This window comes from Garra rufa, chromosome 12 (genome assembly GCF_049309525.1).
Source record: "Garra rufa chromosome 12, GarRuf1.0, whole genome shotgun sequence".
In the NCBI taxonomy this organism is placed as follows: Eukaryota; Metazoa; Chordata; class Actinopteri; order Cypriniformes; family Cyprinidae; genus Garra; species Garra rufa.
The window spans coordinates 26,589,759-26,612,665 of NC_133372.1; the positions used below are offsets into that span (position 1 = coordinate 26,589,759).

General features: G+C 34.3%; 2 protein-coding genes across 2 annotated transcripts in view; one reads left to right on the forward strand and one right to left on the reverse strand.

The window, feature by feature from the left end:
• The first annotated feature begins 1,196 nt into the window (after window positions 1–1,196).
• insl5a (insulin-like 5a) lies at window positions 1,197–3,590 on the forward strand. Its single transcript, XM_073852668.1, has 2 exons — window positions 1,197–1,484; window positions 3,209–3,590. The coding sequence occupies exons 1-2, from the start codon at window positions 1,298–1,300 to the stop codon at window positions 3,340–3,342; spliced, it is 321 nt and encodes a 106-aa protein (XP_073708769.1). The 5' UTR covers window positions 1,197–1,297; the 3' UTR covers window positions 3,343–3,590.
• Window positions 3,591–8,196: 4,606 nt separating this feature from the next.
• Window positions 8,197–22,907, reverse strand: part of sgip1a (SH3GL interacting endocytic adaptor 1a) — a 33,584-nt gene continuing 18,873 nt past the window's right edge. The window contains exons 12-20 of the mRNA XM_073851669.1: window positions 22,802–22,861; window positions 18,249–18,308; window positions 16,192–16,303; window positions 15,812–15,967; window positions 14,021–14,153; window positions 12,964–13,166; window positions 12,690–12,754; window positions 10,448–10,612; window positions 8,197–10,353 (exon numbers count right to left, since the gene is read on the reverse strand). Coding sequence (XP_073707770.1) covers window positions 10,331–10,353; window positions 10,448–10,612; window positions 12,690–12,754; window positions 12,964–13,166; window positions 14,021–14,153; window positions 15,812–15,967; window positions 16,192–16,303; window positions 18,249–18,308; window positions 22,802–22,861 — 977 coding nt within the window. The 3' untranslated portion in view covers window positions 8,197–10,330. The remainder of the gene's footprint in view (window positions 10,354–10,447; window positions 10,613–12,689; window positions 12,755–12,963; window positions 13,167–14,020; window positions 14,154–15,811; window positions 15,968–16,191; window positions 16,304–18,248; window positions 18,309–22,801; window positions 22,862–22,907) is intronic.

The window sequence follows — 22,907 nt, forward strand, 5'->3', positions numbered from 1 at the left end:
TAAAATAACATTTGGAATATAATATAATATTTTATAATATAATGTAATACAATATAATATTATTTCATTTGATAAATTGATACTTGTTAAACAATTATGTATGACATTTGTAATATAATATAATAATATTATCCAGCCCATATAATATAATACCCTGCCTTTGGCCTGAGATGCTGGGATAATCTTAGTTGTTTGGAGGATAATATAATAATCAAAACAATGTTTCTAAATGTCAACTTCCACTTGCAGGTATATTATATTATATTATATTATATTATATTTGCTTCATTACCTCTAGCAGCCATTTTTAATGTAATATAGCATTAAATAAAAGTTAAAAACTTTACATTTACTATGTTTTCTAAATTAAGATATGTAATATAATAACCAAAGCAATATTTACAAATGTCAGCTTTTACAGTACATGTAAACTTGATAGTTTAATGTGCCATGGATGTCCTTCAACACAAAATCTAATTTATTATTATATAATATACCAAATGTCTGTTAATGAAACTGTAACTGAATCCAGGAAACTAACTATTATTCTCTTTCTATCTTTATTTCTTTTTTCACATTTTGCATTATTAACCAAAGTTACCACTGAAAAAAAAAGCAATGAAGCAAATATAGTATAATACAGTTTGATAACAATTACATTTGTTTTTGATGGAAAAACGTACGATTTTCCTTTATTATGTTTCCTTGTATCGACCGCAGACTTTTGATGTTATTTTGTCAGCTGAGATCACACTGTTAATCGTCTCCAGCCATAAAACCATAATGGCTGGGATTATAGCCATATTGCTCATTTGCACTACTTTTTCTCATAGGCCAACTAGGTTGAAAGGAACCAAATTTGATGGTCACATCAGCAGATAGCGGACATCTGTTTTGCTCGGGGAGCAGTGTTAGTCTTTATGTGACTAGATTATCCATTCATTAAGGAGAATATCACTGCAATGAGACCATTAAACTAGAGATGTTAAGAGACAACAGCTTGTCCCTGAGGATGTAATTTCATTCCAGATTGGGGCAGTAAAGCACCTAAATACCTGCTGGCCCTTGTTTTCCGATCAAAGTTCTTTGACTTGAGGGGATCAAGTAAGTGTTGGGTGGGGTTTGGACAGGATGGAACGGTCCAGCGTGAGCCGTACAACATCCCGCCATAAATTGGGGTCACGTCTCACGAGCTAATCAGACGTTCGCCAGACCTGACAGAGGTTGGCAGAAGATAGAGAGGAACTTAGAGAAACACAAGGGCAGAACAGGAGGAGCCGCACTCACTCGAGCCACTATGAGACGTTTTCATTGTCCTGCTCTGCTGCTGCCCGTTCTGCTGCTGTGGGCTGTGTGTACCGTGTCAGACGTCCAGGCTGATGTGAGGACGGTCAAGCTGTGCGGCCGAGAGTTCATCCGTGCCGTCGTCTACACGTGTGGTGGCTCCAGGTGGAGGAGGTTCAGCAGTCCGCAGGATATGGAAGGTGAGTTTGCTCTAACAGAAATTCATGGTCATTATAAAAAAACATTGTGTGTCTTAAATGCTGGTGTCAGTGCTGTGTTTTAGAGCAAATCTAGTTTTACTATTTTTTTATATATAAAATTAATTGTAATTAATCTATTTCAATCATATGAATGCGGTCATTAGAAATATTCAACATATGTCAACAGGCCTGTCATCCTCTGGAAGTCCTGCTCATTCATTTTTAAAACGTTTAAAACAATTTAAAAAAATTGGCAATTAACATTATATAAGAAAAAGAGAGATGAAAGGTTTTTAAAAATATTTTAATAATGACACTGGACCATAAAACCAGTCTTAAATAACATGGGTATATTTGTAACAATAGCCAAAAATACACTGTGTGGGTCAAAATAACAAATTTTTATTTTATGCCAAAAATCATTAGGATATCAAGATCATGTTCCATTAAGATATTTTGTAAATGTCCTACCCTAAATATATCAAAACGTAATTTTTTTATATTAAAACTTCATTTGGACATTTTTTTTGTACTGTCAGATTTAAGATTTTTAAATAGTTGTATCTGGGCCAAATCCTAACAAACCATACATCAATAAAAAAAAAAAAGGTTATTTTTTAGACGATGTGTAAATCTCAGTTTCAATAATTGACTCTTATGACTGGCTTTGTGGTCCAGGGTCACATATATAAATAAATATATTACACCATACACATATAAAAGAGAAAATACATTCTAGTTTGTACAAGCTTCACTAATTTTTTTCTATATTCATTTTACTGTTTGACATTTATATTTTTGGTCCCACTTTACATTAGGTGGCCTTAACTACTATGTACTTACATTTAAATGAATCATTTGGTACAATGTATTTATTTACATTGTACTTATATATTTTTTAAAACCTCTATGTAATTACATTTGTAATTAATTTCTGTAATTACCCATCCCTTACACTCTAACCCACCCTTAAATTTACCCATACCACCAAACCTGTTTGTAACCTTACCCATATCCCAACTTAATAGAAGCAAAAGTGTTGTGCAATGCAGTATGACCACATTAAGTACATTGTACTAATTTTTTTGATGTAAGTACATAAAAGTTAAAGCCACCTAATATAAAGTGTGACCATATTTTTTTCTAAAAACTGTTCTATAAGTTTCTATGGGACAAAAGTTTTATGATTGTATGAGTATCTGAGCATCTCTTCTTTTTTTTACCCTTCAAGTCTGATGATATTTAACAGAGCACTGCTTTAATTGTATCAGTGAGATCAAGTCTCCTCTAGTCGACAGACAAACAACGTCTGGTGATATTATATTCCCATTAGGCTGACACAAGTTGAGTTAAAGCAGAAAAAAACTCCTGTGTCATTTTCACGGTGCTCTCCTGCCATCACCTCACTTCAGACCTGATAACATGCGTTATATCCGCCTTATTCTTTAACGCAGAGTAAGTAGGGAAATGATGAGAATAATAACAATGTGCACTACAAACCAGTGTGTTCATAATTAAGATAATATATTAAAATAATATGGTAAGACACAGCAATTTGCAATATCAAGCAGCAAAACAAGCTGTTTTGTAGAGCTAAAAATAGCTGGATGCGGATGAGACTGGAAGCCAGGCCCATAACATTTACAGGGAAAATAAGGTGGATACTTAAAAGTATTATTACAGATATTAAGTTAATTTGGTATTTTGTGTTTCTGTTTCCACAGGGTTTTTTAATGGAGATCTAAGCAGTGCTGAGGATCTTAGCGAGAGTCTGGGATCTGACCTGACCAGACGAGACCTGAATAGCGTTTGTTGCCAGTTCGGCTGCAAGAAAAGTGACCTCACGTTGCTCTGCTGAAAACCGAACGTGTGTTTTTCTATTTGTTTTCTTCCATGTTCTCTTCCACACAAGTGTACTCTAAGTGTACAGTCAGATGTAATTCACACAACAGCTTAGTTTGCCAGTCAATGATGTTAATTTACATCAAAAGCATGTCTAATTTGGGATTAGATTACTTTGCTACACTTGTACCCTAAGATGCACCATGAAAAGGTTTAATATCAAGTCACCAACAGCAGTGAAATTGCATAATGAGGTGCACAGCAGTAATCATGCATTGTAAATTGTATTTTGCAAACTTTGTCAATAAACATTATTGCATATGCATCAAGGGTGTTTATTTTTCCCTAATAAACCTTAACACTGAATCTGAAAACCATCAGTATGATTTCACAATTTTATTGTCTGACACTTTCATGAAGTTTATAAGGTTGTTAAAACAATTAGGACCAATACAAGTAATAATATACCCTGGAAATCCAGAGGTCTCGCGAGAGCACAATTTGAATTGTCTATGCAAGACACTCTGGTATCGAGCAATGATGCATGTTAGTGCAATACGTAAGCAGTTCTGGGAACCAATCAAATCGGTGTATCTGATGTAGGCGGGCCAGAGGCGAGCTAAGCTGATGACGACAGCGCTGCGACATCCGGAATCATTAGTAAATATTGAAAGAGATCTACAGATGAAAACCAGTTGTTTGAAACGGCTTTGGCCGCTACAATGAACGAGTTAGACTTGGCTTTTCATATAAAAGAGGAACAGAAAACCGCGCTCGAATCGTTCCTCTGCAAGAAGGACGTTTTTGCTGTTTTGCCGACTGGATACGGCAAGAGTTTAATCTATCAGTTAGCTCCGCTGGTAGTTAAGCGTATGGGGCGACCACGAAGAGGAACAGATCCGAAGCGGACAATGCCAGATAGCATTCGGCAGTCTGGAGTCCTGGCTGTTAAAAAAGAAGTGGCGATAAATGTTATCGAACAAGGTCTACCGGGACAACCTGATCGGGATTGTGGTGGATGAGGTCCATCTCATTTACAAATGGTAAGAGTCACTTAGTAAACTTACTGTAATGAAAAACTGAACTATTCAATAGGAATACAGTAGCCTAACTTGAACAGGACGATATGTCTCGCTGCTGAATGAAACACTAGCGTCCATCCACATATTAGTTGATATAATGAATAGTTTGATCGGACCTAATTGTTTTATGAGGTTGATTCGGCTGTCGTAATTAATAGTTATTAATCTTGTCACATTGTTTATGTTATAACATTGAAATCCACTCTTATATGTTCACCGTCGCTCTGGATACGTCACATCGTGTATTGTGATTGGTCGTGGCGTTATCCAATTGCGTGCAGTGAGAGTTTCAAATGCACGTTTGGTGCCGGCCCTCGAGTTAGGTGCTTTTCATTGCTCGATGCCAGACCCTTAATCTTAATAGATTAGGGTCTGGATTTTTCCAGGCTAGTAATAATATCTATTTATATTAAAACATTCCATCCACCTTATTCTTGGCGAGCCTACTGCGTTTTGAATTATATGGGTGCAGTCTTAAAAATAAAGGTTCCAAAAGGGTGCTTTTACAGTAATGCCAGAGAACAACCATTTGTGACCCTGGACCACAAAACCAGTCTTAAGTCACTGGGGTATATCTGTAGCAATAGCCAAAAATACATTGTATGGGTCAAAATTATAGATTTTTCTTTTATGCCAAAAATCATTAGGAAATTAAGTAAAGATCATGTTCCATGAAGATTTTTTGTAAAATTCCTACTATAAATATATCAAAATGTAATTTTTGATTAGTAATATGCATTGTTAAGAATTTAATTTGGACAACTTTAAAGGTGATTTTCTCAGTATTTTGATTTTTTTACACCCTCAGATTCCAGATTTTCAAACAGATGTATCTCGGCCAAATATTGTCCTATCCTAACAAACCATATATCAATAGAAAGCTTATTTATTGAGCTTTCATATGCTGTATACAGTTTTGTAAAATTTAACCTTATGACTGGTTTTGTGGTCCAGGGTCACATTTTTGGTTTCTTAGAGCCTTTCAGTGAACAGTTCTTAAAAGAAGCATTTTAGAGAACATTTTAAAAATCTAAAGAACCTTTTTCAACTATGAAGAACCTTTTCTGAATTTGAAAGAATCCATGGATGTTCAAGGTTCTTCATGAAGCCACTGATGCCAATAAAGAACCTTTATTTTTAAGAGTGTGGTACTTCCGGTTAGGAGAACTTTCATTTAAAAAGACTGAACGGAATCATTTCAGATTATAAGGTTGCCCTGTAAATAAATCTTCTTCTCTTTTGACTGAATGAGCTGTCGATTTTCCTTCATGTTTTTTTTTTTCCAGACATGAGAATAACGTAACGCTTGGTATTTTAACTTAACACGTTATAAGAATATCTATGGCTAGAGCTCTTTTCAGTCGATGCATTCTTTTCCTCGTGATTATTTTCGTTTTTCCCTTTGCATTCCGCTGAAACAGCATGAAAAAAACAACATATACTGTAGGCTATACTGTTCTCCCGATTTAATTCACGATATGTCCCATTCATAATTCAATGGAATGTAGGAAGAATCTCTTTTTTTCTCTTTCCAGGTTTGTTTGTTTTCACAGGTACAGTAACAATTTCTTATCTGTCAAAATGACGGAAATCACTTTAAAATAGTATCACGCAACGAGGAAGTTAATGAACACTTTTGATTAAGGCAACGCTTGTTACATAAAAGAGTGTTTTTTTTTTTACGACGCGTCATCAATATATTGGCGGCGCTGAATGTAAACAATGCCACTGAACCGAATGAACTCGCATATTTGGCTAATTATTGCTTCTGAAAATGGTCGGTTATTATCATGTTTTGGGCCGTACTAATCGGTCGGACCAGGAAAAAACATTTGGAGTACTACTACAGTCTGCCAAAAGTTATACCATATCAACTGTCTGAGGAACAAAAGACATTTGTCATTGGCCAAACTGAACCAGGATTTCCAGGGCAGGAATCTTGACAACATTCGTGTTTGTTCTTATAAATTCCAGTCAGGTAGGTGAAATGTTAGGCCAATATCTTAATTAATACTCCTCGTATGTATCTTTACCACCTATTAACTTTAGTTTGTCAAAATATTGCACTCTTTTAGTGCTAACTAAGTCCTCTATATGATTTAGCAGCTTGCACGAAGTTTAGACAGCATAAATTAATAGAACAACGTATTCAGTAGTACACTTACCTTGCAATCCATGCTTTTACACCCGAGGATCACTAATATAGCCGTATATCAGAGTAACTGACTAAACTTTAACCCCTTCGTTCTTGTGGAACTATCACGCTTTCGAATTTATTCATTGCTTGTTTAGAATACCTTGTTTATGCTTTTGGGCCATTCCACCGAATGGGTGCCATTTCTGTCCCCAGGACATAACATGTACAAAATACATATGCATAAAAAATTAACTATAAAATACATTTTATTATTAAGCAAAGTGTCCTGCACATTAATCTGACTGCAAATTTTGAATATTTAATAAAAAAAATATATATATATTAAAAACTTCAATGACAATATAGCATTTATGCATGTCCCCAGTGTCTAACACTACATTTTAACATGAAATATGTTTAAAATCTTTCAGAAATCATTTTTAGTTTGCATTTTTGTGTACCTCCATATCCCATCTGTGATTTAAATAACTTTATTTCTAAATAAATTTATTTCTAAAAAAGAGTTTAGATGTAATACACATTTTAGTCATGTACCAAGGTTTTCACTCCTGTTTTCACTCCTGTTACCCTAAATATCTTCTGAAGACAATGAAATGACCGAAAGAATGTGGTCTTATATTCTTTTCTGTATATTTGATGATATTGTAATGTGGAAGGGAGCGTCATTATAAATATTCAGTCCTGTTACCTAAATTGTTTTTTAGATGTTACTTGTTTATTTTAAAAATAAATTGCTATAATTTGCTGAGTATCTTCATAATATTAGTATGTACTTCATGTGGCTATATTTTATGTATTTGCTAATTTTATCCTAAAATCTCAGTTCTATTACTTTCAGTCCTGTTACTCATATACTCATATATCCTATGCTCATCTATAGTAACTGAGTAATAGTACCAGGAATGAGTGTTTTATTAATATAAATATTAGACATTACATCCATATTAATCTAGATAACTTTTAAAAAAGCATCTTTTTCTCAACTTTTTGACCTTTTGAGTTTGGCCTGTTACCATTCCAGTTACCACACTCTTTTTTTCTTTTTTCACTTTTTTTTTTTTTAAGTTTTGTCAATTATTTGTCCCATTGTTTAATCAATTGCATCACAAAAAATTGATAAACTTGAGGTTTGAGTCACCTTTACAATGAAAAAATGGGTTTGTGTACTTTAGAAAAATACACCTTTTGTAGATAAATAGTGATTTTTAAATAATAAATATTATTTTGTTGACTATGAAACCAACTATTTCTTTCAAATAAACACTTGCCTGAGGGGAAATATAGGAATTTGATAACTATATTAGTGTTCACACCAAGCGCATGTTTGTCTGCTGCCTTAAATTCTCAAGCTCATGCCAGCAGGATTGATTCTGATTGGCTGTCAATGTTTTTATCATTCATTAACTGGAAAAAAAAATCGTTCTGAAAGTGATTCCAACGATATTGTTTCTCTATTGTAGCTGTTGTGCTATTCTTTAATATTAAGAACGATTTTTAGAACTATATCTTTATTAGTTATCGTCTTTGGTGCGAACAGGCCTTTACATTATATTTTTATAATATTATTATTAAATAATACAGATAATGTAATATTAGTTGAGACATTTTAAACATAACACAATACATCCACTTATCAGGCTTATATGTTTTATTGTTTTGGAAAGAGCAAAGTAATCTCATTATCTCAGATCTTAACATTTTTTTTTTGTACAAACACAGCTTGCACATGTTGCTGGGAAGAGATGATTTACAGTTACCAGACAGCCAGACACACAGACATTTACACAAACACACTCGCATTCTCTCCCTCCCACACACACACACACACACACACACACACACACACTAATGCAATTCAACATTCACACACAGCTTCACCTACACCTAAACTGACATGAGTTTTGTCATTTCTTTTGCGCATCTGAGTGACGTTTCACTTTAGACCATGTAGACATACTGATTAAGCACTACACAGAATTGAATTCATAGTTTTTTTTTTTCTTTCAGCTGACAGTCTCCAAATTGTTCTTCGATTTATCTCAGTGCAATTAAAAAACCCTTTAGTTACAGTGCTCAAAATATGCAATGCGACACTCATCCTTAGCGTTAAATGTGGATGGAAACCTATGAATCACAAAGCACCAGTATATTCTTCTCCAAACCATCACGACGTCTACACCAGACACTCAAAGATGTAACCGAAATGTTTGTTCTTGACATTGAACATCAGAGCATCTGGGAAGTTAAACAGTAACACAGTGTTTTTTTTCCTTTTCATGTTTTGTTTTTTTTTTCCACAAGAAACAATATTTTTCACTTTATTCATAGGTTTAAACATTTAAAAAATATGCAGCTTATTTTCTCTTAAAGGACCATTCTGGAGATACACGTACAAACGAAAAGAAAAAGAAAAAGCGATTTGGTCATTTAACCACTCAAGAACCTTGTCATCTCACAGAGACCGTTACCATTTGCAAAATAAAGATGTTCTGAAGCGCAGGGGTGCTCATGCTCATATGTGCGGGGGGCGAGAGGCTGGATACAAACACATCTGCGTGAATGATAAAAGAATTTACAATGTCCAAAAGCCGACGATCCATGTTCAACTAATAGTGCTGCTATACATAACACTGTAATAACATTAAGCATGACGCATCTAGGTAGATACAGTATCCTGTTTCGTTTTCTCTTTTAAATGTCACCCCCGACCCATATATATAGCGTAAATTTTCTGTTGCACTCGAGTTAAAAAAATTAGATCTGAAATAAATTTAAAAATTATACCTCAGCATTATACTGTACACAGCTTTACCCAACTACACAGATAACAAAAAGTCCAAAACTTCAAGGATCCTAAATTATGATACCATTCAAAGTCTATTCATATACAGTGTGACTTTTTTTTTTATACAACAAATCATGAATAAATAAAAATAGAATGATGTCATGTACTCTGATGTCTAACACCGTTCCTTCGGGAACAACAGAAAGGCTATTTAACAATACGAGAAAACACCAAACGGCCTTGGAGATATATATTATCACTTTAAAATAACTTTTCTGTTGAGGAAAAGAAAATATTTTTTTTTCTTGTTTGTCTATTGCAAGCAGGAGATTTTTAAAGCTGTGGCTGTCTAAAAACAGATTTGACAAAATATAATTTCTATCGTTTTCCAATTAATCAACCTGACTGCAGTGTGTAAATTAAAATAGATATTCCTGAATACGTTTTCGTGACTAAATAAGCTTGAGCGATGCCAAAAACCGATGCAGGCCTCATACTACATGCAACAGTATAGCGCCATCTTGTGGCAGAGGCTCATTCCTCAGTTGTTTACCGTACTGCTTTGCTACCTTGTTCGAAAATGTGATTCTTTTGACAAACTGAATGCATAGAGTAATAAAAACATCACATGTTCAGTATCACCTTTAGAGAAGGATACAGAGAATTCAGGTTCAGGTAGGCACAGCCAATAACACGTCGGACAGAAATAGAGGCTAAACCTTACGAACAAACCCAAGGGCGTTTAACTGCCGTAATAAAGATGTTGCAAAGTGAATACAGTTCACAAATATAAGAAGTACACCCTAAAACGGTCCACATTTTATAATGCAACTCATATAATACTGCTGGAGTGTGTGTGTGTGGTCCACCTGTATTGTACATCTACAAAGGTTTATCCATAAGGTCAGGTAGGGGTCATGTCCTGTGTTTTGAATATATTCAGAATTGGTCCAAAATATGCAGACTTGCATGGTGCTGTTTAGTTGTCTGCCATGTATTTTCCTATGATAAAAGCACAAAAAAAGACAATTATTTTCATGCCTTCAAGATATCTAGGCCATTAGGGATCAAAACGGATGTCGCTCACAAAACTCACCTGCTGCAAACCTCTTCTTGATGAGGGAAAAACGATATCCAAGGCCAACCAGCTCAATGTCACAGCCTGACAGAGTGCTGCCCTCACTGGTGAACTGCACTGCCACCGGGGCGGGTTTACTGGGACCCTCTGTTAGCTGGAAACGGGCCAGCAGAGATCCCACACCTGAAGATGTATATATTAAAAAGAAAATAGTGGATAAAATAAACAGAAGCACTCAATTTAGTATGAATTATTATAGATAGTTTAGACCAGTCACAATTTTTTTTTAAAGAAATAAACACTTTCATTTCACCACAAGTGTCGGTAAACAGTTTTGCTGTAAATGCTGTAAATTAAGGTTTTCTCCAGGATTTTTCTCCACATACACTTAAAAATAAAGGTGCTTTAAAAGGTTCTTCACAGCGATCCCATAGATGAACCATTTTTGGTTCCACAAAGAACCATTCAGTCAAAGGTTCTTTAAAGAACCATCTCTTTCTTACCTTTTTTATAATCTGAAGAACATTCTTTCGCCACAAAGAACCTTTTGTGAAACAGAAAGGTTCTTCAGATGTTTAAGGGTCTTTATGGAACCATTTAGACAAAAAAGGTTCTTCTATGGCATCGTGAAGCACCTTTATTTTTAAGAGTGTAGTGGACTTTAATCGGGATCAATGGGTTGAAAGCCAAAATTGCAGTTTCAATGCAGCTTCAAAGGGCTCTACATGATCCCAGTCGACAAGATCCTTATTCCTTGGCTGGGATAGTGCAATTTGGACCCTTAACCTGTTGATCCCCATTGAAGTCCACTATATGGAAAAAAATCCTGGAATTTCTTATTGACTAAAGAAAGAAAGACGTGAACATCTTGAATAACTACTTAAAGGAGAAGTTCACTTCCAGAACAAAAATTTACAGCTAATGTACTCACCCCCTTGTCATCAAAGATGTTCATGTCTTTCTTTCTTCAGTTGTAAAGAAATGATGTTTTGTGAGGAAAACCTTTGCAGGATTTTTCTCCATATAGTGGACTTCTATGGTGCCCCGAGTTTGAACTTCCAAAATGCAGTTTAAATGCAGCTTTAAATGATCCCAAATGCGGTTGTAGACGATCCCAGCCGAGGAAGAAGGGTCTTATCTAGTGAAACAATATATATATTTTTTTACAATTTATATACTTTTTAACTTCAATGCTCAGCTTGTCTTGCTTTGCCTGAACTCTGTTTTTTTCCAGTTTAAGACAGTTAGGGTATGTTGAAAAACTCCCATCTTATCTTCTCCCTCAACTTTTAAAATAATTTCAAAATCATCCTACATTGCTGCAGAAGTATTGACCCAGTGTTTGCATAGGGAACATGCAAATATCAAACACCCTTAACAAAAACGGTAAAACAGCGATGTAGGGCGATTTTGTAGTTGAGGGACAAAATGAGATGGGAGTTTTTAGACATAACCCCTAAAGCTGATGATACACTGGACAACTTTTTGAGCAATGTTGCCGTCAACGGACAACCAGGTGAGAAACAGGGCCCCTGATGGATCTAAATTATCCAAATAGAAATTTGTTACCCATTCTCTATGGAAAATTGCCAAAGCAACATGGTTTAAAAAAAGTTGCCCAACAAAATTGCTCAAAAAGTTGCCATGTGTATCATCAGCATAACCGTCTTGAACTGGAAAAAAGCAGAGTTCAGGCAGAGCTAGACGAATGTTTGAGGTTAAAAATTATATAAATTGTATTTTTAATAAATAATAACCGATCGTTTAGCTAGATAAGACCCTTCTTCCTTGGCTGGGATCATTTACAACCGCATTTAGGATCGTTTGGAGATGCATTTAAACTGCATTTTGGAAGTTCAAACTCGGTTTTTCTTTACGACTGAAGAAAGAAAGACATGAACATCTTGGATGACAAGGCGGTGGGCACATTAGCTGTATATTTTTGTTCTGGAAGTGAACTTCTCCTTTAAGACTGGTTTTGTGGTCCAGGGTCACATATCAGAATGATTTCTGAAAGATCATGTGACACTTAAGACTGGAGACTTAAGAAACAGATGCTAAAAAATGCAGGAATAAATTACATGTCAAATATATAAAAATAGAACACAGTTATTTGAAACTGTAATTATATTTCACAATATTACTGTTTTTACTCTATTTATCATCACATAAATTCAGCCTTAATGAGCATAAGAGACTCTTCTCAAGATTACAGATCCCAAACTGAACGGTAGAATGAAGAATGAACCATGAATCTGACCTCCATTCTCAGACTTCTGAGAAATATCTGGAATCTTCCATAAGATTCTTTGCTGTTCTGCATTCCTATAAAGCAATAATATAACATTATATTATCAAGAAAGAAGAAAATAAATAGTTGTTGATGTGCCAAAATGCTCTTCCCCCACATTTAGTATTATTTATGGAATCAACTCTCAAACTAAAGTACAATCATAATGCTTCATTTTCACAATGACAGTCTGATTTTTGTAGACTAGTAGTCTATTAATAGAAAAATCCAGACTATCTCTCACCAGGCAGCTGGGGGAAGCACAGCCTGCAGTTTGCTGACGCCTCCATCCACAGGGATGAGGAACTGAACATTGTTGAGGGCGACAGGAGTGGTCATGGCACCACCGTTGTACTTGTAGTCTATCCTCAGATCGGTACTGGTGGGCTCACACCTCCAGCTCACTGCTAGATTTAGAGGAGTGGACTGTAGACCCTTCGGTAACACCTGAGGCAAATTTGAGAATGAAGTGTTAATGACATGACCTCTTTGTCAAAAGCAAAACTATGAAATGGTAAAATGTTAATTTTAGTAATATTGATAAAATTTAAATCTTACTAAATAAAATATTTTTTTTATTGATAGTTTGTTTAATTTACCCAATGGTAAAGCCATCGTTAAAATAGTCCATGTGTGGTTCAGTAAAGTTATAAAGCTACAAGAATACTTTTCATGTACAAAGAAAACAATAACTACACAATAAATAACAATAACTTTATTCAACAATTTCTTCTTTTCATTGTCAGTCGATGTGTGTTCACGAGAGTATCATGACGCATACGTGTGGTGCTGCTGACGCATGAGTCGGTGTCTGACGTAGAACCCAGATGTTTGAATTTTTACCCTAGAGGACGACTTGAATTTTTCCCCTTGCCTTACTTATTTGAACCACATTATACAGATGATGAACTAGGAGAGATGGGCGATCTATGTCAGAATGCCGGCTCCTGCTTTCCTCAGTAGTTTTTTTTATTTGCGCACAAAAAGTATTCCTGTTGCTTCTTAGCATTACCGTTGAACCACAGATGTCACACAGACTATTTTAACAATGTCCATACTACTGTTCTGGGCTTTGAACATGGTAGTTGCATTGCTGTCTTTGTTCAGAAAGCTCTTGGATTGCATCAAAAGTATCTTAATTTGTGTTTTTGAGTAATTAATGAAAGGTGAATTATTCTTTTAAGAACATTGATGAAGCAAAATTGAAAACCAGATACTCAAATAATAGTTCTAGATTTTTTAAAATCCAATGACTACAAGTACTCTTATGTCTCTGTGGTCAGTATTGCTCAGGTCCTCACCTGATATTTCAGCATGTCTACGTTGTAGTAAGTTGCTTGGGGTTTCTGCTCCGCCACCTTCTTTAAATGGGTCATCAGATTTGGCATATTTACCCAGAACTCCTTTGAGTTAGGATTGGGCTGCGTAGTGTCACTGTAGGAAATTTGAAAGTGCATTCAATCTGCAAGTCATATTCAAATAAAATAAATAATTTGTCATTATCAGTTCTTCTTGCATCAACGTGTACACCATTCAAAAGTTTAGGGTCAATATGTTTTTTTTTTAATTAATTGAGCAATTATGCAGAAAAAAAGATCAATTAAATCAAAGTTGACAGTAAAACATTTATAATTGCAATTTTTTTTTGATTCCAAGTAAATTGATATTTTAGTTTGTCAAAGAATCGTGAAAAAGAAATGATTTTCTCCAAAAGAGAGCACGGTTATTTTCAAATGACAATAATAAGAAATGTTTCTTGAGGCTGAAGACTGAAGTAATGGCTGCTAAAAATTCAGCTTTGGCATCACATGAATCAATTACACTACCAGTCAAAAGTTTTTGAACAGTAAAATGTTTTTTTTATTTATTCCTCTGCTCACCAAGCCTGCATTTATTTGATCCAAAACACAGCAAAAACACTAATATTGTGAAATATTTAAAATAACTGCTTTCATTCTGAATATGTTTAAATGTAATTTATTCCTGTGATCAAAGCGAAATTTGCAGCATCATTATTCCAGTCTTCAGTGTCAAAAGATCCTTCAGAAATCATTTTAATATGCTGATTTGCTGTACAAGAAACATTTATTATTATTATTATTATTATTATTATTATTATCAATATGTTAAACAATTGAGTACATTTTTAAGGATTCTCTGATGAATAGATAGATCCAAAAGATTAGCATTTATCTGAAATAAAAAGCTTTTGTATTATTATACACTATATTATTTAAAAGCTTGGATTCAGTACATTTTTTAATAAAATTAATCCTTTTTTTTTTTTTTAGCAAAGATGCTTTAAATTAATCAAAAGGATGATAAAGACATTTATAATGTTACAAAGATTTCTATTTCAAATAAATGTTCTTCTGAACTTTCTATCCATCAAAGAAACCTTACAAAAATTCTACTCAACTGTTTTCTACATAATAATAATAATAATAAAAAATTTGGAGCTGCAAATCAGTATATTAGAATGACTTCTGAAGGATCGAGTGACTGAATGATGCTTAATATTTAGCTTTGAAATCAAAGCAATAAATTACATTTAAAATATATTCAAATAGAAAACAGTTATTTTACTTAGTAAAAATATTACATAATCTAACTGTTTTGGCTGTACTTTGGATCAAATAAATGCAGTCTTGGTTCTTTGACTTTTAAAAAAAAAACTTTTAATGACATTTTAATGATTAAATAATCTAGATGAGCATATAATACTTTGTGTTAAACCCCAAAAAGTTTAATGGTAGTGTATCAAGCATTTGCAAGATCAATAAATAATCACATCTCCTCAGAAAAGAGAATGACACACTCCTCCAAAAGTGTGGAGATTACATGTGATTACTCATACAGTTTGTGAGTCACCCTCAGCTGACTGTACGCAGCGGCACAGGAGTGATTCTAAAGTGAAATCTTACACTGAGAAGATGTGCGAAGCTACATTACACTATATTATTATTAACACTTTCATTACTAATTAGTCCATAAGCAATGATTCATAATATATTTCATGGCTAATGCCTTATTTGTGTGACTAATGGTCTGTGAAAGTTCTGTTGTAGTTGATGTTAGATGAATGTTATTACCAGCACAGTAACTGAGGGTTAGGAAGGACGTGTTCCAGACGACTGTAGTTGGTTATGCTGAAGGTTAGCACAGCAGGCGAGGGGTTATTTGCAAAATGTCGTGTGATGCCTGCCGGGAAGGACAACACCATCTCTCCAGTGATCTTCACCACACACCTTAGAAAGTGACATTATTATACACATACATAAGTAAAGGTCTGGTGTGTGAAACAGTGTTAGAACTGAGGGATCAATAAAATAGTTCATAGGGGCCATTCACATAGATGGACATATTTGGTGTCCTAAAAAGCATACGGTCAAATTTAAAGAGAACATATTCTCTATGAATGGTCTATGATTGTGTGCTAGCATGGTTCTGAGATGTGAAGATTGTCACATACTTATTAGTGTCAGCTCCTTTAAAGTAGGCACTGACAGTCTCTGTGAAAGCTGCAGCCACAGGCAGTGTGTCCTGGGCCCCCATGGTGAGAGGACTGGGCCCTCGAGAACAGCCTGAAAAAAAAACAAGAACACACACACACAAGGTTAGAATGTGTTTGCAGACAAACCACAATTTCACTCAGTCACTAAGCTACAACACAGAGGCAAACACATGGGTGACGAAGAATGAGAAAAATGGAAATACAAACAAATACACAAACAACAGCTCATAGTTTACGAGACAATCAGCAGCTGACTAAACTAATTTCGTCATCTGTATTTAAGCAACACACTTGGACCAAGACCTAAAATCTAAAACAATGGCTTCTTCAGATGGACTATATTTTCTGTTTACTTTCCTAGACCGCATTGTTAGGACTTGTCAGTAAATGTGTACTGTGAGTTTATTTTCTAGTACTAAGCAAGCTTGTTCAAATTTTGAAAGTTGAATAGGCCAATCATGATTAAATTTCACGAGCTCCCAAAGGACAGTTCACTAGCGGGGCATACAAACTGATACAAATTGATGTCCATACAACAGAGGGCGCAATGCGCAAGTTCAAGTCTCTCAAAAAAGTAAGAAAGGTGTGACGTTTAACTAAAGTAAAAATATACAGTTATTTATATGATTAAATCTGATCAAGTAAGCAGAAAAGTCACTTGTAAACAAATTGGCATTTATACCCTTAAGTATATCTTTATTAATTCTGTACTAATTAACGTAACGTTTTTATTGATTTTAAAGGAAACCCCGGGAATTAAAGGGATAGATCATCCAAAAATGAAAATTTTATGTTTATCTGCTTACCCCCAGGGCATCCAAGATGAGGTAAAAAAATATATAAATAATGTTCAGTTCCTTGCAAAAACCGATCGTTTTGTGTCTTAGGACATTAATGTATCGCCACGAGCTGCAGGTTGTAATTTGGAATTGTCTGTGCATGTTTTTTTTTTACTTTCAAAGGTTTGGTGCCCATCCACTGCCATTATATGACTAACAGACTGCAACGGTTTGAGTTAAAAAATCTTTGTGTTCTACTGAAGAAACAAAGCCACCTACATCTTGGATGCCCTGGGGGTAAGCAGATAAACATCCACATTTTCATTTTTGGGTGAACTATCGCTTTAAGACTTGTATAGCTTGATGTAACATAAATGATGTCTCTTATTGAAAACCCATGAACAATTTATGTTATTTTAAAAATCCACATCGTTTTAAACACATTTTGGACTATGGGGGGCACCATTATTTCAATGACATTAAATGGCTGCACTCTACTGAACTGCTATCTGTTGCAATTTTTACTGCAACAACTTGGAAAATAAAATACTGATACAATGCCACATTGTGTGGCTTTTGGTTGTAATTTTCAGTTGAAGGGCAACAAGAGAAGTGATGTAAGTCTTTACTGCTTTCCTAGCAATAATAAGAGGGTAAAAATGGGAATATGCCTGTGGATGAATAAAACTTCCTAAAGACCTGCGTCTCTGTTCTCTCCACTTTAGCCCTGATGCCTTTGAGGCTTTTAATAGACCACAGGTACTGAAAGAGCTTACAATTGGCAAAGACAAGAAATGCTAGATTTATAAGAACAACCAAGGATAAGAATAACATATGCAAAAGATGGAAGACAGAAAGAAAGGAAGTTGAAACGGAAAACATTTAGCTTCAATGGCATGCACTTGAAGTTGAAACATAGTGTTATGATCCAAGACCAAAGTCGAAATGAAGAGATCAAAGCAGACAAGAACAACAAGGCCGAGAAAACACAGTATTAGTCACAAAGGTAAAAATACGATGATCCTTTAAAGAAAAGAAAACCTGCCAAGGACTGTAATTTGAACAGTTAAATGGCAAAGCAGAAATACAGAGCAAAGCAGATGTGTGGAAGACAAGCAAATGTGTCACAGTTGGTTTTGATGAAGGAACAAATGCGTGAGAAAAGGGGGGAAGTCAGATGTCAGATGAGACTTGAGTGTGCACGCGCTACGTCCTTAGATATTAACCCCAACTTACCTTCAAAGGTTAAATAAAACTTGCCTCTGTCAAACCACACGAGGGAGGGCTGGTCTGTCTCTGTGTTGGAGGGGGAGGAGGTATAAGGATGGGGGGAGTAAGGAGAGGCAGGGAAGGAGAAGTGGGAGAGAAGGACAGTAGCGTGAGTCACACACAGGTCCATCATATGGCACAGTGATGGGGGACCGGGGCACAATTCACCTCAGATGGACAGACTATGATAGGTGAAACATTCACAAATGTTGCACAGCACACTGGCCAAACAAACAAACAAACAAACAAAAACAATCTTTGTGTAATTATCAGTGGCATACAGCTACTATTAGCATCTGATTTATAGTTATTTTTAATAAAGATGCATGTGCAAACTTCTGTTTTAATATGCATTGTTTATTAAGGCATGTTCAACAACTGAGAACTGTTTTTGAGATCTGAGGAGATTCGGAGAGTACAAAAATGATATTCTAACAAATATTTCAAAATTCAGATTCATTTACGTATAATATCAGGGCAGATGAAAGCTGGAGATGATTTGAGCTGCTTATGAAGTAAAGCCTCTTCACAGATGGCATTAAACAGCTTATTCTTCAACTTTTGAAGGAATGTTAACATCCAAAATGTTAACTTCTGTCATATTCATTCACCCTTTTGATGATTTAAACCCGTGTACTTTTTTTTTTCAAAATGCATAAATGCAGACATCCTGCCAAAAGTTTTTGAACAGTAAGATTTTTCATGTTTTTTTTTTTTAAAGAAGCCTGCATTGATTTGATCCAAAATACAGCAAAAGCAGTAATATTGTGAAATATTTTTACTATATAAAATAACTGTTTTTGTTCCATGGAAGAAATAACAGCAAAGGAGTTTACAGCAACATAAGGGTCAGTAAATGAAGACAGTATTTCATTTTTAGGTGAACTATTAAAAAAAATATGCTTTTAGTTACATCTGTGCGATATGAACGTGGAAGCTAGAGTTTACGTTTTGTTGAAAGTATATCATTTGAATGGGAGGATGGGAGGAGGTAGCTGCAGCAGGGATGATGGGCAACAGGGGGCGGTAATGACAGACACAAGAGGGAAGAGTAAATGAAGTCTTCTTCTACTGTGCTGGAGAGGGGCAATACAATTTCAGACAAAACTAAGACCAAGACTATGAATGAAGTGAAGATCACGTAAGCAATGAGAAAATATGAGTTGTACAGTAATGCTGAGCATGTCAATGTGTTATCTTGAACTGAAAAATTAATGTTTGAATGCTGAGTTCTCTTCAACTCAGAAAGTCCTACCTGGAATAGTGCAAGACCGACTGAATTTGGACTTGGAACAATTCAATTCTGCATACTGCATCTCAGGGAGGTGTAAAAAATGAATGATAAACATCTAGCAAATAAATTCTAAAGTCTAAATTCTTAAAAGGAGAGAGAGAGAAATAATAATAATCCTCTGTTGATAACCTACAGAACAAATGATAACTTTGAACCTAAGCGATATATACTTTTTGCATATGTAAATTCTCTTGGTAGATGAAGATATACGTTAATTACATATATAAAATACACAAAAATATATATATATATTTTATTGATATATAGAACTTTTATATTTACTTATTTAATATTACAATGTACAGTACTGGTTTTTAAAATGGATATGTATTATACATACTGTACACTATCAGTCAAAAGTTTTTGAACAGTAAGTCTTTAAAAAAGTCTCTTCTGCTCACAAAGTCTGCATTTATTTGATCTGAAGTACAGCAAAAAACAGTAAAATTGTAAAATATTTTTACTATTTAAAATAACCATTTTCTATTTAAATATATTTTTTTTAAATGTAATTTATTCCTGTGATTTCAAAGCAGAATTGTCAGCATCATTACTCCAGTCACATGATTCTTCAGAAATCATTCTGATCTTCTGATTTACTGTTAAAAAAAAATTTACTATTATTATGTTGAGTAGAATTTTTTCAAGTTTCTTCTTGGAAATCTTTTGTAACACTATAAATGTCTTTATCATCACTTGGAATCCTTGCTAAATAAAAGTATGAATTTTTATAATTTTTTAAATAATTTTTATAAACAACTTTTGAATGATATAGTGTATAATGTTACAAATGCTTTTTATTTCAGATAAAAATGCTGACCTTTGGATCTTTCAAAGATTCTTGATTTTTTTTTACTGTTTTAAATATTGATAAAAATAATAATACAAATTTTATTAAACAGCAAATCAGCATATATTAGAATGATTTCTAAAGGATCATGTGATGCTGAAAATGTATCTTTGATCACAGGAATAAATTACATTTTAAAACATATTCAAATAGAAAACAATTATTTTACCAACTATTTCCACATTTAACTGTTTTTGCTGTAATTTGGATCAAATAAATGCAGGCTTGGTGAGCAGAAGAGACTTTTTTAAAAAAAAACATCAATCTTGTAGTGTACATAAACATACATATCTGTATGTGCTGCTAGATATATGTTAATGCATTAAATTATTCTAATTTCTTACGGTTTTCTTATGTTTTTACTTGATTTGACAATATATTGGAGATTTAATATATGTACATATGTGGGATAATTTAACAACATCTAGTGGCTAGGAGTCTTTATTACTGACAATCAAACATATGCAAAAATAAAGTCAATGCCATTTTATTTCCTTATATGTCATCCTCCGAGCATTGTGCTCTTTATGTTTGGAGATATCAAGCAGAAATATGCTACATTTAACTGAATGAAACGCCATAGTTAGTTTGGATGTTGAAGATAAAATTTAAAGATTTGAATTTCACCTGTGAGGATAAGTAAAGCAGTAAAGCTTGACATTTGCCACATGACGATGTTAGAAATGCTTTTACCCAGGTGCAACATCAGAGAGCTCTCCACTCAAACTAGTGTGACGGCAGGCATACTGATCAGCTCCGCTGCCACTTGGGCCAAATTCCAGACCGCACTTCAAACACTGAGAGCCTGTGTGTGTGTGTCTCATCTGTTCAAGAAGGATGGTGGTGCTCTTTGAGTTTTCTGAAGAGTCTACAGCCAGACAGATGCTTTTCAGGGACTAAAAGACTCTTGTGTCTCTGGTTCCTGATATCAGTGCAGATGTAAGATGAGGGATGTTGCATAACACTTACAGACGGAGCAATCTCTAACATGCATGATGAGCTAAACAGACATGTTGTCTTTTATGAATGTGAAGAGAAAAATATGACAGAAAGAAGTAAAATGGATGAAGAAAATACTGTGGCAAACAGTGCTGGACTGTAATCAACAAGACAAAAGTAGAGGGGAAAAAACAACTTTCAAAATAAAAGTGCTAAAAATGCCAAAATGCTACTCTTTGGTGAGTTAAAGAAATAATCTGGGTTATTTACAATTAATGTTTATGGACAGAAATTGGGGTCTGCTGTCAATCACTACATAAAATACAAACCCTGGACCACAAAACCTTTAACCTTTAAATCTTAAGTAGCACGGGTATATTTGTAGCAATAGCCAAAAATACATTGTATGGATCAAAATTATCGATTTTTATTTTATGCCAAAATCATTAGGATATTAAGTAAAGATCATGTTCCATGAAGTTATTTCATAAATTTCCTACCGTAAATATATCAAAACTTATTTTTGATTAGTAATATGCATTGCTAAGAATTTCATCTGAACAAGTTTAAAGGTGATTTTTTCAGTATTTACATTTTTTTTTTTTGCACTCTCAGATTTAAAGTTTATTTACTTATGATATGTAACTCTAAATGTAAAAATATGACACTTATGACTTATGACACTTATGGTTTTGTGGTCCAGGGCCACATATGATAAAAGACTATTTATTATTAATGTTTTTTAAAATTAATTAATAATAAATCGTCTGCCAAATAATATCGTTCAACAGCCAAACTGTAGGATTTTGCAGTTGTAAGGCAACACTACTGTTATTATTATTATTATTATTATTATATTAACAACATAAAATAGAATATCTGGTCAGAGGTATGCGTTTATTATTATTTTATTTTATATTAATTTACTATACATTATTTTCAACCTGCTTTATATGTAGCTCATCCAAACAGAACTGAAAGTACAAACTATTTTTTTTCTATCTGTAAATTTGTCTAAATTATTTGTTTGATGTGAAACTTTCTAGTTACCAAATGTATTATCAGAACCAGTGGAGTTTGCAGAACTAAGCCTTACCTTTATACAAGTTTATGTTCTGTATTTTAACATTTTACTGGCTGTGCTGGCAGCTTTAATGCCAGTCGTCCATTATAAGTGCATTGCTGTTATCAACAATGAGCCACAGATTCTGCCCATAGACATTAAGTCATAAATGACTTGGAAAATTCCTTTAAAGACTCTTTACATGAAAGTCAACTCATTTTCCATCTTATTTACCAGTTTAGTCACTGGTGACAATAAAAAAGATCACCATGAATGAGCTATGCTCTGACAACTGTGGGAAATGTAACCATTTGTTACATTGTTGAATCAGTGGTCTCCATCCCATCCATCAAATCAGGAAGGGGTTAGCGTACCTGCTGGCATGTCTGCCCGTCTCTCAAAGCTGGGAAGTTTGTCTACAAAAGCGTCATCTTCTGACATCAGACAATTACGTCAGCCCAAAAGACAGGACAAGAAGGA

Bases quoted from the DNA above. Each gene is read 5' to 3' on its own strand.
- insl5a (XM_073852668.1), top strand. From the start codon at position 1,298: ATGAGACGTTTTCATTGTCCTGCTCTGCTGCTGCCCGTTCTGCTGCTG. The intron at 1,485-3,208 runs GTGAGTTTGCTC...CTGTTTCCACAG, and splicing joins CAGTCCGCAGGATATGGAAG to GGTTTTTTAATGGAGATCTA.